This window comes from Rhinolophus hipposideros, assembly GCF_964194185.1.
Source record: "Rhinolophus hipposideros genome assembly, chromosome: 8".
Lineage (NCBI taxonomy): Eukaryota > Metazoa > Chordata > Mammalia > Chiroptera > Rhinolophidae > Rhinolophus > Rhinolophus hipposideros.
This window is the reverse complement of record NC_138054.1, coordinates 71,069,483-71,087,535: the sequence shown is the minus strand read 5'-3', so window position 1 is coordinate 71,087,535 and position 18,053 is coordinate 71,069,483. Positions and strand designations below refer to the sequence as shown.

The 18,053-nt window shown below is 46.2% G+C and overlaps 1 protein-coding gene across 1 annotated transcript; it reads right to left on the bottom strand.

The window, feature by feature from the left end:
- Positions 1-518: 518 nt before the first annotated feature.
- On the bottom strand, positions 519-7,124 carry LOC308500756 (UPF0500 protein C1orf216). Its single transcript, XM_081056075.1, has 2 exons — positions 6,954-7,124; positions 519-4,373 (listed from the first exon to the last, which is right to left on the bottom strand). Exon 2 carries the CDS (start codon positions 4,366-4,368, stop codon positions 3,682-3,684), a length of 687 nt encoding a protein of 228 aa, XP_080912201.1. The 5' UTR covers positions 4,369-4,373; positions 6,954-7,124; the 3' UTR covers positions 519-3,681.
- Positions 7,125-18,053: the final 10,929 nt, after the last annotated feature.

Genomic DNA, 18,053 nt, shown 5'->3' with positions numbered 1-18,053 from the left:
GACAAAACAAAAAAAAAATATGAATGACAATAATTACATATCTATCAACAATTACTTGCAATGTAAATGGATTAAATGCTTTGATCAAAAACATTGGGTGGCTGAAAGGATAAGAAAACAAAACCCTTACATATGTTGCCTACAAGAGACTCACTTCAGATTGAAAAACAGACACAAACTTAAAGTAAAGGGATGGAAAAGTTATTTCATGAAAATGGGGGCAGGGGGGAAGCTGGCGTAGCAATACCTATACCAGACAAAAAGACAAAATAGACTTTAAAACAAAGTCTATAACAAGAGACAAAGAAGGACCCAGTAATCCCACTTCTGGGTATTTATCTGAAGAAACCCAAAACACTGCTTTGAGGGAATGTGTGCATTCATATGTTCATTGCAGCATTATTTACAATAGCAAAAATGTAGAGGCAGCCTGGGTGTCCATTGATGGATGACTGGACAAAGAGGAAATGGTACATATATACAATGGAATATGGATTGGCCATGGAAGGGAATAAGTTCGTCATATGCAGTGGTATTGATGGACCTGGAGAGTATTGTTCTGAGTGTCAGAGAAAGACAGATGCAATATAATTTCATTTACATGTGGAATCTAAAGAATAAACAAAGAAAACAGAAACACTCATAGGTACAAAGAACATTTTGATAGTTGCCAGATGGGAGGGGGGATGGGGGGGTGGTTGAAAAGGGGGAGGAATTAAGAAATACAAATTGGTTGTTACACAGTAGTCATGGGGATGAAGGGTATAGCACAAGGAATATAGTCAGTAATACTGTAACAACTATGTATGGTGTCAGATGGGTACTAGATTTATTGGGGTGATAGATGGGAGAGGGTTTGGGGGAAAGGGTGAAAAAGGTAAAGGGATTAAGAAGTACAAATTAGTAGTTACAGAATAGTCATGGGGATGTAAAGTAAAGCATAGGGAATATAGTCAATAATATGTTAATTAACTGTATAGTGCCAGGTGGGTACTAAACTAGTCAGGGGGATCACTTCTTAAATTACACAAATGTCTAACCACTATGCTATACACCTGAAGTTAATACATAACAATACTCAATGTTACATGTCATTGAAAAATTTAAAAAGGGGGTGGAAGGTGAAGAGGAATGGGGGTTCCAATTTCCACATATAAAACAAATAAGTCATGGGGGTGTAATGTACAGCATGAGGAATATAGTCAATAATATTGTGATAGCATAGTATGGTGTCAGATGGTTGCTGGATTTATGGTGATCACTTCGTTAGGTATATAAATGTTGAATAACTGTGATGTACCCCTGAAACTGATATAATGTTGTATGTTAGCTATATTTTTTAACAAAAACCTTTAAAAAAAAAGAAATGCATTTTTCTGTTCCAGTTTATTTATCTTGGTTTACACTCAACATGCAAGAGTTAGACACAAAGTCCCAGGGTCACTGCTTCAGCCTTACTCCCTGTTTGTTTCACGCCCCCATCAGGAATGGAATTCTTTAGACTCATCAGAAAGAGCCCCCACATTTTGCAGATAGGCAGACTAAGGGCCAGAGGCAGTGTTGGTGACATCCATACCACGGCTCACCCATCAGGATTTTGTATCCTCTTGGCTCAGAAGCAAAAAACATTGCTTGGCTACCTTTGTCCTTGGCTCTCCCCAGAACTCACCCACTTTCCATCTCACAGAGCTTCTGCTGGAACCTGTCAACCCCCATTCAAAGGGCCATACAGTCATGGACGAGGGTATGACCCAACATCCTAAGAGCTTCCAGAGGCTGGGCTGACACTGCTCCTGCCCACCCTTGAAAGCTGAACTGTGCCTCCTCCTGGCCCAGACAGGCTAATCTCAGGGAAACGGACTAAACTCCTTCAACATCCAGTGTTGTTAAAGCCAGGGAGGCATACGAAGTAGAGACAGAGAGAGGGAAGTGAGATTTTTTTCCCAACACCCTGGGATCACCTTGTCCATTCCTTGCAAGCTTATAAGCACATATTTCTTTTCATCAGAAGCTTATGTCAGTATGGTCTGCAAAAGCTCCTCTGAGGTGGAGAGGTGTGGTTTATTTGGAACTGGTATTTTAGAATTCCCATTCTCCTATTCTTCACAGGGTTCTGCCATCATTATCTCCCCCATCCCCATCTCCCATGTACCCAAAGGCAGAGTTCAAGAGGGACAGTCCCCTATCTTCTTCTCTGATCCTGCCCCGCATTCCCACCATGGTATCGATCACCACCCCCAGCTCCCCTCCCTGAAATTAATTCTATACCAATTGCCCTGGCAAAATTGCAGCCAAAAAGCCATGGCAGGCTAAAGCAGCGACCACCTACAGCAAATCCATCATCCGGGACAGCAGTCTTAGCAAAGCAATGTCTGGGAGGAGAGAGGAGAGGGAGGAGAGGTGGCCTGGGAAATCCCAAGAGAATGGATCAGCCATAAGCCTCAGATAAATGACAGCAGGTCACCCTCTTTCCAGGAAGCAGTGGGACCCTGTGGAGGAAAAAGGCTATGGCAGGCCATGGGTAACATAGGGTATGGATGGCTGCTCCACATGTGCAACTGAACATATACTTGCACACTCTTCCTCACAAGTCTGCCTGCAAATACATTCCTAATCCACACTTCCCATGCCTGCACCTACACACATGTATCCCTACCCATAGGCCTGCACACACAAGGGTTCCCTCACATACACCCACCACAAGCCTGCACACTCAAACTCGCTCATAGGCACACACATCTTTTGCATATACAGTTGGCCCTTGAACAACACGAGGTTTAGTGCTGCTGACCCCTGACACAGTGAAAAATCCGTGTATAACTTTTGACTCCCCCAAATTTAACTACTAAATAGCCTATTGACTGGAAGCCTTACTGATAACATAAAGTCGATTAACACATATTTTGTATGTTATATGCACCATATACTTACTATTATCCTTACTGTTTTCCCCGAAAATAAGACATAGCCGGACCATCAGCTCTCATGCGTCTTTTGAAGCAAAAATGAATATAAGACCCGGTATTATATTATATTAATCATAGTATAATATTATACTATATTATTATATTATAAAGATCCGGTCTTATAGTAAAATAAGATCAGGTCTTGTATTGATTTTTGCTCCAAAAGATGCATTAGAGCTGATTGTCTGGCTAAGTCTTAGTATTTTCGGGGAAACACAGGACTATTAAGTAAGCTAGAGAAGAGAAAATGTTATTAAGAAAATCATAAGAGAAAATACACTTACAGTGCTATACATATTTATTGAAAAAATCCACATATACTCATAAGCGAACCTATGCTAACCTGTGTTATTCAAGGGTCAACTATACATCCTCACTCATGCATATACTCATATACACACACTTCTGGGTGCCTAGCCACACTTGTATATGCATATACAAGTGTACTCCCTCTTACATACATGCTACACGTACACAGATGGACACACTCATACATAGGCTTGCACATAAGTTAGCTCATGTGTACACACCGCACATGAAAGCTGGTGCACAGGTGCTGATTCCTACATGCCTGCACATATCCACTACATGTTAGCACATACTACTCACTTATCCTTAGCTGCACTCATACCAGCTAATAATCATGTACTTGCGCACAACCACATTCATGCCTGCAAGTATTTACAGATACCCCTTGCACCCTGTGGAGGCACGCTTAGCCCTGGTCCTGGGGTCTGGATGGTGCTGCCCTCTGTTGGAGACAGCGGATAAGCTCCTTCCGGTTGTCTAGGATGGTATCGAAGCTCTCCTGCAGGCGGGCCTGCTGGTCAATCAACTGGTGCTGCAGACCACGGATCCACTGGAGCAGAGCCAGGCGACGGTACATCACCAAGTGCATGTGGTGCTTCTCCTTCTCCTGTTCTTTGTAGCGTTCTTGAGCCTGCAGCTTCTGCATAGCCTGGGCCACCGAGGGCAAAAAGGGATCTGAAGGGCCAGGGCCTGGAGGGGTCCCACAAGCAGGCTCAGGGCTGCTGCTAGGGCTGTCAATGCTCAGGGAGCTGCTGGCATAGCCATTGTCCTCCAGAGGGGAGCTGATTGTGCCAGCACCACCCATCTTCTCCGGCTCAGCTCTGGGGATCTCTGCCCCTTCTGGTGGGCTTCGGACCTCCCCCTCAGGAAGTCCAGGGGCCTGGAAGGACTGGTTATCAGAGGGCAACTCGGACTTCTTCATCAGAATGGGCTCCACTTGGCCTGGCATCCCACTCCAATTCTCATTGGCATCCTTGGCACTTGCCATGAAGTTGGAGTTGCTATCTGGTTGGAACTCAGGCTGACATACTCCAGAAGGTGGGCCCCCCAGGAACTGGCCCCCCTCAGCCACCCCTGGCTGGATGGCGAACATCTGGTCTGTAGAGGAGAAGCAGAAGAACGAGTCAGAGCAGGACAGGGTGGGATACCTGAGTTCAGGCAACCTAGCTGCAGGGACAAGGCAGTAAGCGGGAGCCTGGCTGCTCCTTCTCAGTCCCTTTCTCTGGTCTCTGCTAACATCTCCCTTCCTGGTTTTCCTCCTTCCTCTCTGACTGTTACTTCTCGGTCTCCTGCAGAGCGTTTTCCCTCAGCCCTCTGAGGCATGTTGTCTTCTCATCCTATGCACTTCTCCTCCAGGTGACCTCATCCTCTGCTGTAGCTTCAACAACTATCATATGCTGTTGATTCTCAGATCTATCTCCAGCTCAGATCCAACTGATACCCAACTCTGCAACCAACCACAGGTTCCTCAAATTCTACACAGCTCACCATCTTCAGTGTCCTTAGCAAAATGACCTCACTCTCCATTCAGTCACTCCAACCAGAAACTTGAAAGCATCCTGGACTCACTCTGCTTTCTTCTGCCATCTCATCGGCCACCAAACACTGACAATTCTTCCTCTTAAAAACCTCTGTGTTTATGTACATACATCTCCCCTGACTTTCACTTGGTTCAGGCCATTTCTTACCTGGATTACTGAATGCCACAGCCTTTTCACTGATCTTTCTGCCTGCAGTTAAAAATGAAAATTTGAGGGGCCAGGCCGATGGCTGAGGCAGTTGGAGCTCCGTGCTCCTAACACCGAAGGCTGCCGGTTTGATTCCCACATGGGCCAGTGGGCTCTCAACCACAAGGTTGTCAGTTGGATTCCTTGACTCCCACAAGGGATGGTGGGCTCTGCCCCCTGCAACTAAGATTGAACATGACACTTCGAGCTGAGCTGCCGCTGAGCTCCAGGATGGTCAGTCTGTTGGAGCACATCCTCTCAACCACAAGGTTGCCAGCTGGACTCCCGCAAGGGATGGTGGGCTGCGCCCCCTGCAACTAGCAATGGCAACTGGACCTGGAGCTGAGCTGCGCCCTCCGCAAGTAAGACTGAAAGGACAACAACTTGACTTGGAAAAAGACCTGGAAGTACACACTGTTCCCCAATAAAGTCCTGTTCCCCTTCCCCAATAAAATCTTTAAAAACAGAAAGAAAAAAGCTTTATTTAAAAAAAATGAAAATTTGATTGGTCACAGCTCCCACTCCTTCCCTAAACTTCTGCTAAATCTCTCCATGGCCTGCCTGGCTGTGCCTCATCCGGCCCTGCTTACCCTTCCAGACTTGCCTCTAGATGCTCTGCCCCTCCCACTGCACCTAACTGCTCAGAGGTCTCAGAATGCACCGTCATTCTCCTCACACAGTTCCCTTAGCCTGCCATACCTTTCCTCTCTCCTGCTCTCTAAGATCCTCCCTTCTCCACCCAGCAAATTCCTTTTTGTACTTCAAAACTCCGCTCTCATATCCCGTCTCTGAAGCCATCCTGAAATTCTCCCCACTGCCCCAATATACATAAACAGTGCCTCCCTTTGGGTGCCCACAGCCCTGGGTACACACTGTCTTATTCATGTTTTTTTCTTGTCCCTGGCACATAGTTGGTGGTCAGTAAATGTCTATTCAATTTTTTTTAACTCTCTTGTAAAAGCAGTTCATAAATCTGGCTGCCTGACTAGACGTGGAACTCCTCTATTTTCCATCGTATTTCTAGGAGACAGCATGGAGCTTGGCATTAAGCAAGTGTCAGTCCACACTTGCTGGGTGAGTAAATGGGGGTGAGAGAGCGGGCTACCTATACTCATGGATGGGGGCCGACAGTAGGATTAGGACGCTACTGCTGCTTGCCCAGGCCTAGAAGAACTGGGTTCAGTTCCCTCCTCTGCCCAAGGAAGACCCCCACCTCCCACCCACACACGCACAGACAAGCCTCTCTTGGACCTTGTCCCCTTCCCTCCATGCCTACCATCTTGTGTCCCTCCAGCTTGCTCCATCCTGAGGCCCTGAAGGGAGGGCATACTACGCTCTTCTTTCCTCCCCAACAACCAGCTTTACCAAAATTAGTATTTGAATTGACAAGAGGTTTCTGCTGACCATCTACTACTAGGATTAGAAAAATGTGGGATCAGTAAGAGTGAGAGGATAGTGGAAGTGGCAGGGAGACCCTCCCCACATCCAGTAGTGGGCAGAAGTCCTGGGGGAATGATGTAGGGACCATCCCCTCATAACCTACCAACTCCCTCCCTGCTAAACAAGGTGCCAGTAGATCTTCCCCGCCCAAATGTTTTCTTTTTCCTAAACTTGGGCGGGGCCACGAAGGAGGCTGGGATGCAGTGAGGGTGGTGCTACGAATAGCAGGGTTCTCAGAGGGGGTAAAATGGAAACCCAGACACCCGGGGTCAGGCTTCTCTGCAAGCTAATCCGCAGTCTGCCGGGGTTGAGGGGTGGGTGGGTAGGGGGAAGGGTGATTCTGTAAAGACAGGGGGAAGCGGCCTCCTTTCCTGCCTAGCCTAGTGGAAGAGGAAGACTACCCCCGGAGACAAAGGATAGAGACCATCCTTCCCTAATCTCTCCGTTCGGGGCAGCTGGGCCGAGGCTGCGATTTCCCTCCTCGCCCCCGAACCTCAGTGTCTGAACTCACCGCCTGGAGGCGTCTGCCCAGCGCGCCTGGCTCTGGTGCCGCGGGACCCGCGACGGGAACTCGTCCCTCGGGGCTGAGGGGTCCCTCGGCCTGGGCGTCACGCGGGACCCGGGCGTGGGGTGCGGGGGTCCGGAGCGGTGCACCAGCCCCAGTTGCGGACTGCGGAGCCGGGCGGCGTCAGCGCTCTGGGCGGGGCCGCCTGGCCCACGTGGGCCGGTTCGGTTTCCCGCGGAGCCGCGCGCGGAGGCCGGAGCGCGGGAGCCGCCTCCGCTCCTTCGCCCTCCGCAGCCTTGACCGAGGCCTTGCAGGTACAGCTTTATTTCCTAACTGCCTTCACTGGGCCTCTCTGATCGGCTTGCCTCACTGCGGATACACTGACATTTTCAAAATGAAAATCTGCTCCTGTCACCACCCTCCTGCCAAAAACCCGTTGGAAGGTAGATCCTTAAAGCAGCAGCCCCAGAGTTCCGATCATCCTGCCCTGTCTGCTTCTCCGGCTTCAGCCTTTGCGCCCCATCTCTGCAACCGGGCTTGACGCTTCTCTCTGCCTGCCATGCGGCTTTTGCAAACACTGTTCCCTCTGCCTAACATTCTCTCCCCCCTCTCATATTTCAGATCTCTTCTCAGATCAACCTTCTCTGACCCCCTTTTATATTATCGCTGGGCATTTTGTTTCTTTTCTTCATAGTCTCTGTCACAATTGGAAATTGGAAATTCTGTATTCATTTTACGCTTAGTTGTTAAAGCCACTTATGAAAGCTACGATTTTAAGAGAGGAAAGAAAATCTACTCTGGGTCAGGCATGGGGCTACTGTCCTGCACCCAGGCCCGGGTGGCTTCCCACAGGGCGACGAATGCCTCTCTGGTGCCAGTGCAGTGAGCTTTTCTCAGTTTCCACTTACTGAAGCCTGATCCCCTCACTTTCTTCCTCCTTGGGGGAATTGAGGGCTTGGGGGCCCAGTTTGCAATCAAAGAAAACAGAGTAATTGCTGACTTTAATGATAAACACCAAAAAGCAATGGCTGGTGTTCAGGAACTTAAGACTTCTTAAATTAAGTTCTTAACTAAGGCAACCTCAGAAAGAAGATACAGTGAGCTTCCAGAAGGTCCCTTCCACATCCCCATTTTACTGAGCAAACTACACAATTGGCTACACCTTCCTCATGTACCCAGCACCCCATTTCAAAATTAAACTAAACTAATATGGAGTCATCTTTGAACCATAATAAATTTAAAATACCTTGTCTTTCCCTCATCCCTCTCTTTTGCTGCTTTTTTGTTTTTTTTTTTTTTTTAATGGGGAAAAATTCAACTCTGTGATCTCCATGATGGGGCGTCCTCTTCCAGTTTCAACTTGATTCCAACTCACCATTCTGCAACTTAGAGACTAAATGGCACATTAAATCACACCAACAAATCCTATGTACAAAAATAAGGAGAGTGGAAGAAGAAAAAAACTATTTTGTGATTATGACAACTCCTATTTTAAGAGGGAAAATGAAATAAAAGGGAGAAAGCAAGTATCTCAAACTTTGGACACTCTCCCAGCTAAGAATATACAGGTGGAGACCTCAGCCCTATTTCTACATCAGGTTCCAAGACCTAACTAGTCTTCCCTTTTCCTTTAACAACTGCAAGTTCCCCTTGCCTTCAGCCGGAGTTTGCTTCCTTATGAGGTGATCCAAACCCTCAATCCTAAAGGCTCTGAGCTTCAGTGGTCTGGAGTTATGCAAATCTTCCCATGCCATCCAGCCATAATGTCATCTGAATGTTTGGTGGGCCCAGAACAGCTCTGCCCCACCTCTCCTTTGGCTCTGTCTCTCCCAGCTCTAATCATGTGGGTTAAACAGGAGCCTGGTGAGTCCAGGGATAGAACTCCCCACTCCAGGTGAGTCAGTCAGAGCCCTTCTCTGGGACTTTCTGAAATAAAATTAAAGGAAGACAAAGCAGGGAAGATGTAAGCTGTAACATTCACATTCTCTGGCAAGTAGAAGTCAGTTTTTAGTAGGAGAAAATGATGTTGACACATAGAAGTAGAGACAAAAGACAGAAGTCCTCGTGAGGTTCCAGTCCCTGTTGTTTCCTGAGGCCTTTGTATACCTTCCAATAAGGCCCTCATTTTACCAAGCCTAACTTGAGTGGAATTTCTTTCACTAGCAATCAAAAGAATGCTGATTAATAGAACACCCTTGGGTCCCACTCATGCATGAACCTCTCAGCCCTCATTAAGTAGTAGCAACTCTATTTCCCCTTGATAGCTTTTATCAGATCAGCCTACACTGTAACCTCCTTTCTTCTGTTCCTCTTATATTATGAGGAGTTTGAAATGCAGTGGAATCATCTTTGTGTTCCCTGGTTAGAAACATTCCTCCCTAGCTGCTAAAACCTCCTGGCCGGCAGAACCAGGATATCAGAGACAGGAAGTAAACTCTTCGAGAAAGTCATTAAGTACAATCATGGAAGGTATCACACCCATCTCTACCTCTTTTTATGTGTTCTGGCTACAAAAGACCAACAATTATATACTGATTGTTAATTTAATACCTATATTGTGCTCGGCACAGCAGAACCCAATCTGGCATAGCCAAGTCATCAATTGTGCATTCCATTTTTCTATAAAGCTAGTTGTTCTAAATAACATAATACCTGACAAGTCCAGTGAATTCCAAGGGCATCAGACTGTAGCCTCTCTTTTCTTAGTGAAGGGAAATATTGTATGGGATACTCTAGCACTGTATAATTAATGCAGTAAGTGCTCAGACAGTGGGCCTGGCCACTCCATAACTTTCAAAGAGCTGGGAGCCTGGAGAATAAAAAACCCCCGGAAGGCAGAGGCGTTCGTGTCTACATGACCACAGAAAAGCAGATGTATAGATGTCTGTTATTCATTCGCCAGAAGCGTCCTCAGTCAGGATACCAGGGAAGCTGTCACCCTCGGTGAAGCGGTATCTGTGACTATGTCCATCCAACTCCTTAGATTGCGGAGACTTAATTGGCAGACACACCGAAATCACCAGAAATGGTCAGTATCAGCCTGACAAGGGATCTGCAGCGGGCCAGCCCATCACGAAGATCCAGCAGAGAGAGATATCTTGGCAAGCAGACAGAAGTCAGAGCCAAGAGACGCTAGCAGCAAGTAGCCAGCCAGGTCCTGGCCCTGGGGCCTGGGGTGTCGGGTAAGGAAACAAGGGAAGGTGAAAGGAATGTCTACTCCAGGAACTAGGACAGGCATGAGTTCCTCTATAAGCAGATAATTTTTGAATGTTAGTCCTCCCAGGAAGAAAGGAATGGTAAGATCAAGGTGTTTCAACATCAAAGACCTGCCCCTTCCCGTCAATTTGTTCACATTCAGCACACTGTTATGGCGTGTTTACTTTGTGCCAAGTACTGTGCTGGGGATTCAGAGCGGAATTAGAGCTGGTGGTGGCCTTAGGGAGCTCCCTGTTTAGAAAGAAAAATAGAAAAAGAGTGAGCTATACAATGTGGCAGGCCCTGAAATGGAGCTGGAAGGCAAAAGTAATGAGTACGTAAGAGGGTGAGGAAAGGCTTCACAGAGGTGATATCTGAGCCAGGCTTTAAAAGATGACTAGAAGCTCACAGAGAGAAAGCAGGAGAAGGCAGAGGAGACTGTATGTGGCGTGTGTGTTTAGAGTGTTTTCAGACAACAGAGGCCAGTGTGACTGGATCTTATGGGGAAATGGAGGTAGGAGATGAGGCTGGAGGATAAAGTGGGCCAAGTGGTGAAAGGTCTGACTACCATTCCCAGGAGCTGGGCTTCTTCCTGGGGGCAGCAGGGAAATAACTCAGGAAGCCCCCAAAAGTTTCACATCAGAACAAAGCATAGGCTTCTAGTTCTGGAGTACAAGCTACATTGCTTGCTACCTGCTTTCTTTTCCTGAGCTGTCATCTGCCAACCTCCTCACATAGCTTAGGGAATTTAGACAAATCAATCATTTTAACCTTTTTAGATTACATAAGGATAATACGCATTGAACATTGTTAAAAAACATTATAATGTAAATATTGTTACTTGGACTCCCAAGATCAGGCACAGTTCTGGAGGATAATTGATATATCAGAGAGCCCTTAAGGCAGATTAGAGGGAAAATCATTCCCCAGAATTAACTCATCTTGAGAAAGGAAGGCCCACAAAGCTGGTGAACTCATTTTCTTCATCCATGTGTCCTCTGCCTCTTAAAGATATACTGTGTTTCCCTGAAAATAAGACCTAGCCGGACAATCAGTTCTAATGTGTCTTTTGGAGCAAAAATTAATATAAGACCCGGTCTTATTTTACTGCAAAAGTAAAATTTTATTATAGTAAAGTAAGACCGGGTATTATATTATATTATATTATATTATATTATATTATTATATTATAAAGACCCAGTCTTATTTTACTATAAGACCGGGTCTTTAATATAATATAATTATAATATAATATAATATCAGGTGTTATATTAATTTTTGCTCCAAAAGACACATTGGGGCTGATTGTCTGGCTAGGTCTTATTCTTGGCAAAACACGGTAGTGCCATTCTATCTAGAAATTGCTGTGTGATCACGTTAGGTAAGACAGGGCCATTCCTACCCCCAATATGACTGTTTCTTCAGCTATAAATGAGAGGGAGGTACATCAAATATGAAGTTTTAAATTTTTTTTTGAAGCCTAAGAATCTTTTATTTTCAGGCAAAAATCTTTGTAATACACCCAGTTTGAGATCATCTCTCCTCCCCTGAACCTTCACCTTGAACAGCTCCTGAAGTGGCTCCCAGGAAGCTTTTAAAGCTCAGTGGGACAGTGTCCAAATGAACCTAGGACATGAATCCTTGCCACCCACCTGCCCTCCCACACCTCAAGGGAAAAAGAAGAAACTGAGGGGTGTTTTGGAGCCGCTGGAAGAATAAAAGGTACTGTAGACTCTTTCTCCCCAATGCACTCTAGTGGTAAATGAACACCAGGTGGTAAATGATCTCTACCAAACCTCTCTTCCACCAAGAGACCAGAAAAGTCAAACCCAAGGTCCCAAGGCTGCTGAACACCCCAGAGCACAACAGAGAAGCTGAAGGAGGAATGAGAGAAGGGGGTGCCTGTTCCACCCCCTTCCTAGCAGCTGCCTCTGTGGGCTCCATAATCCCCAGGCCCACTCCTCCACCCTACCCCACCCGCTGGCCTCCCACCTCTCCTCCACCCACCCCATTCATCAGTAGGAGGGTTCAGTATCAGCACAGCCTTTCAGGGCCTGACAGGTCCTTTCTGGGTGCCCCCCACATGTAACCACTTAACCTCCAGCACAAAGGGCCAGGCTGAATGGGCCTGGAGCCTGTGGCTCGTGCAGAGGGGGAGGCCTCAATAGGATTTGGGGAGCTGGGTGTATAAACCGCTCTGCTCCAGCAGCCCTCAATGGAGGAGCTGAAGTCGGGGCATGTGCCGAGGGGAGGAGCCCGGCAGCTGCATCCCGCCCCTGAACAATGATTTATTCATTCTCCTGGCACACACAGAGTAAACAGGCTAGGGGAACGTGGCCTCACAAATCGCCCTTGGCCTCAGTCGATTCCCATGGCAATCATCCCCGTTAAGAGTGCCCCCTCCTACTTGTAATTTATTGCCTAAAGCCTACCCTTCCTCTTTCCCATAAGGAAGTAGATTAGAGTACATTATGGGAGGCCTTTACTAGCCTGAAGGACAAGCAGGCAAAATTTGAGTTGGGTCCACCCAATCCCAATCCCATTCTCTCTGAAAAGTTCTTCATCAAGTTTTTCTCTCACCCATTTCACAGTCAGAGAAACTGCTGTAGAGAAAAAGAGGCACAGAGCCTGTCCTGACTCAGGACTACCCCAGGAGGAAGAAATGGGAAAGAAACAGGGAGTTGGGGAGCTTAGCCTAGAAATAATTGACAGGTAATGGAAATGCAATAAAGGTTTGATGGATGAGTTAATGGCTGTTAACAAAAGGTGCCATGTTTGCTGTCACCACTTCTCTCCCCAGCCCCCATCCTTCAACCACATCTAGCTCTGATTCCTGGAAGAATCTTTGGGAGACTATGGGGATTAGGGGACAGCAGAAGACAGGTAAACAAAGATACTAAAACCAGTAGATTAAAAAAAAAAAAAATGTCGGGTGGGTAGGTGGTTTCAAGAAGCTAAATTGTGACAAGAATAAATGTGTTCTTGTCCTCTCGCCTTCCTACCTCGTGTCACCAGGGACAGATCACGCACACAAAAATCATCATAATAAATAAAACTAAAAATCAATAATGTTAGCAGAACAGGGAGAACCAGATTGAAGTGACCATCCTCAGACGGGCCCCTGGGCCTCCTGGCCCCAAGCTCATAATTACCTTGTCACACAGAAAACAAATGTATTGTGGGTGGTAAGAAGTGTGGAGCGCTGGAAGATCCTGGGCAAGGAGGTTGCTCCGCTGAGGCGAGGGGGAGGGGTCGCAGCAGGAAGACAGATTGGCCTACAGTGTGTGTGTGTGTGGGGGGGGATTGGTGGTGGTGAGGGGGTTGTTGAGACTGACAAAACAAAGGCCTCCACAGTTTCAGAAAGTTGTCTTCCCTTAGACAGAAGAGTGGTCACCCTACGGGAAGGAATCCTGCAACAGAAGTTAGAGCGGACCAGGAAAAGGCCCCAACGGACTCTCTGAGCCTCAGGAGGGCAGGTTGCTTTGATGCTGCTGCCCTCTGGTGGGTATAAGAAGACAGCATCAACACCTCCCATGCTGGGAAACTGCACAGGAGTCTGTCCTTTTCTGTCCTCATGCCTGGGCCACCAGGACTAGCCAACTGTTTAGCATGCAGGATGTTTATTACGAAGTGCCCCATGGATCGACATTTGTGGGAGAGGACAGAAGCTGAACTGCCACGCAAGTCCGTGATAGCCTCAGCCAACCCCCAGGGGAGCTCTGAAGCTAGAATGGCCTTTCAGAATTGTCCTGAAATGAGCTGACATGGCCAGCTGTCGTTGGATGTGGGCTGTGTTGAAAAGGGGCATGATCTTGGCAAGGTGTTCTCTGCAGCTGAGGCAATCCCCAAAGCGGCTGACTGCGGAAGGCTGTCTGTCTGCAGTGCTCCCAGGAGCTGGGTCAAGGCCTTCAGTGAAGGAAGATGGGGTGGTGCATCGTGGCGTCTACCCCACACACCACAGCTAGTCATTAAACATGTGTTAAATGAATGGCAGGGTAAGATCATGTCTCAGGCTCCAGGTCCAATGGGACAGCCCATAATTCTCAGTTATATACTGACTTTTGGAAATGGTCAGGGGAGCCTTACTGCTCAGATTCATTCATTCAACTCGCACTCCCTGAGGTTTACTATGTGCTAGGCCTGGAGGCAGACTGTTGACTTTTTTTTTTTTTAATTTAATCCTCACAACTGTGGAGCTAGTATTAACTCAGATTATTCCGATGAGCTCAAGTTATTAAGTGTCTTTCACAGGCCAATAACACTTTAAAATAATGACACTCACAATGGGACAAGTGCTGTTGCTGCTGCCAGATTCCTCGGGCCAGAAAGGGTTTTGGCTCTGTTCTGTGTTTATGCATGTGTGTGTGTAGAGAGATGGCTCTCTCTCTGCTTTCAGCCAGATCATTTCCTCTCTTGCAGCCGAGAGTCATGCCTCCAGAGCCTCCTGCTTCAATTCCTTCCTTGCTGCTCAGAGGTAACAGAACCACAGGTTTTAATATTCCTGGTTGTTAACTGCAGAGCTAGCTCCTTCCCTGGCAATTTAATGGAGAGACAACCCTTAATCCCCAGTGTTTTTGGCCATCTGATCATCAAAGTTATGAAAGGTAAAGCTCTTCCCCTAATATCTAACTTCCATATCTGCTGCGATCGTTTTGGGATAACAACATCGAAGGGACAAGAAGTGGAGGTTTCTGCTCCAGAAATCTCTGTACCCTGCACCTCTTACTAACCCACTGGCTCTGCAGAAGGTGAGAGCTGGAGAGACAGAAAAAGCTGTCAGCTGTTGCTTTACTATACCCCTGACATGTTCTCATCCTTGGCCAACTAAACCTTTCAGCATTCCCAGCCATCAACATAAAGATTTTAGTTTTCTCATTTTATATTCTAATCATAAAGAAATTGAAGGAAAAAGGAGGGGAGAAGCTTGGATGTCATGGAGCAATTTCTGTCTGACTACAGAGCCATAAAGTACCCATAATACTCCTCACTTACACACACACACACACACACACACACACACACAGCCTTTCCTCCTGGGCCCCCAGAACCTAATTTTTCACATTTGGAAAACCCAGATGATTTTTGCCTGGGTCCATCTGGTTTTCCAAATAACCTGTCTATTTGATAAATAACGTAAGTTAAATTAGACAAGACAAACAAAGAGAGGGGTGGGCAGTTAGCTTTTTTCCTTCCCTCAGCCTCTGAGAAAAAGACGGGGGATGAAAAACCTACACCATGCCTCACTCCCAACTCTGCCCCAGCACTTGCCACCCCTTAGACTAGGCCCATGATTCTCCAGTCTGGAGCTGGGAGCTGCCTCTTCACCCCTACTTCTAGCCCACCAGCCATCAAGAATCCCAGACCGTGGTTCCTTATAAAATGAAGGGAAAGAACCCAGGTGTCCAGCCCCATAGTTTCTGCCAATCACCCTTAGGCTGTAGCTGCTTCAAACCCCCTTTTCCCATTATGTATCCCACCACAGGGAAGAACTAGATCAATAAACTGAAAATGAAAAACCTCTAAGGTGAGAGAAGAGAACAGAAGAGGGGATGGGAAGGATGTGAATAGTCCAGACCAAGACAATACACTAGAGACGGAGAGATCTGGCACCTGGGTCTCAAGAGGTAAAAATCTGAGGTGACATCAGCCATATACAAAGCCTATTTCCCCAGCTCACTGTGAGAGGCCAGGCACACAAGCACACCTGTATGCTGACCACCCTCACAAGTCCCAGCACAGAGCTACTCATCACTGGTCCTGAAATAGGCCCATGGGCTGGTAGCTGTGGATTTTGGTGAGGCTAGGCCTCTTTCCCACTCAGCCAGACCATAATATGTGGCATCAGCACCACCCCTTCTTCGGCAGTGGGTTAGCCAGCATTATCTCGGCCTCAATCAATTCACATTGATTTGTCCCTTTGATCCTAACCCTGTGAGCTAAAGCAAGCCATTTCACTTTAGCCTTATTTGCCAGTTGAGGAAAAAAGTTCAGAGGAAATGACTTATCCAAGGTCATGTCACTTGTAATTTGCAGAGCAAGGATTTAAGGTCTCACGTAGCAACCATTCCTATTCTATCCCACACTAGAAAGCTTCTTTGTAGGACATTCAGCTCCAAGTTTTTCACCATTAGCTCTCCCAGACTTCAGATCACTCATTATTTAATAAGCATTGAGATATTCTATGTGCCAGGCATGGCGCTACCCAAAGCATAATTTTTTTTTTTTTAACAAAATAGATATGGTGTCTGCTTTCACAGAATTTAGTCTAATGACCTAAACAAACATTAAGGTGGCAAACTGTGATAAAAAATAAAAAGCGGAAAAAAAAAGACTGGGAAACTAACAGAGGTAACCTAACTAAGATAGTGGTGGTAAAAAAATAAAAAAATAAAAATAAATAAAAAAGATAGTGGTGGTAATGTGGTACTGGAAGACATCTTTGAGGGTTAGATCGAAACTAACATCTGGAGAATTATACATTAGCCAGACAAAGGAGGGTGGAGGGAAGGGCATTCCAGGAAAGCCCTGAAGCTGAGTGTAATGTGAATGGAAAGAGTGGACAGGAGGTTGAAAGGCAGAGCTCTATTCTGGAAGGCCTTTGTATGTCATGTGGAGTTTGAACTTAATTTTGAGCACAATAGAAGACATTGGAAGGTCTCACGTGGGGGAGTGGCATCCTCCCATTTGTGTTTATACAAAGGTCACCTTCCAACTGCTGTGCCGATTGGACGGAAGGGAAGCAAAAACAGGAATGGGGAGATCAGGAGGCTACTGCAGTATCCTGGCAAGAAGTTAATGGAATCTTGGAATCGGTCATTGGCTATAGAACTGTAAGACCTGAGCTGATTTAAGATGTAATTTGAAAGTAGAAATATTAGGACTTCGAGGGATTATGGGAGTAGGAAGGAGGTGTCAGGAAAGTCCTTCAAGTTTCCAGCCTGAGTGACTGGGTGTGTGGAGGTACCTTCTACTGAATGAAATGAGAAACACCAGAGGATGAGCAGGTTTTTAGGGAAGAAAGATCACATTTTTAAAAATATTAACTTTGAGATGCTTATGAGACAACAGCTCTTTAAGGAGTGGTCTGCAAAACATGATGCAATTATAACATCGGCAATTTCTTAGGCTTACAGAGTGGCACTGGACATAATGCAATATGAGGTCTGACAATTAAGTTTGCAATCTTCTTGCAGCCATGTTGCTAACCTTTTTTGATATCAGAGGGATTATTCATTATGAATTTGTACCAACTGGACACACAGTTAACCAAGTTACCTATTTGGAAGTGCTAAAAAGGCTGCGTGGAAAGTTAGATGACCTGAACTTTTCACCAACAATTCATGGCTCTTGTATCATGACAATGCACCAGCTCACACGGCACTGTCTGTGAGGGGGTTTTTAGCCTGTAAACAAATAACTGTATTGGAACACCCTCCCTACTCACCTGATCTGGCCCCCAATGACGTCTTTCTTTACACGAAGATAAAGGAAATATTGAAAGGAAGACATTTTGATGATATTCGGGACATCAAGGGTAATATGACAACAGCTCTGATGGCCATTCCAGAAAGAATTCCAAAATTGCTTTGAAGGGTGGACTAGGCGCTGGCGTTGTGCACAGCTTCCCAAGGGGAGTATTTCAAAGGTGATCATAGTGATATTCAGCAATGAGTTATGTAGCACTTTTTCTAGGGTGAGTTCATGAACTTAACTTTCAGACCTCGTACAGTTTCCAACTTAAGCTTCACAGCAACTGAGACATGAATTACTATCACCATTTTACAGATATAAACAGGCTCTGAAAGGTGTGGTATTATTCATTCAGTCTTTGCTGGGCAACACTACATTCTAGGCCATGTGCCAGGCAGTGAGTAGGATACAAGGTAGGAGACATAAGACAGTCTCAAGGAT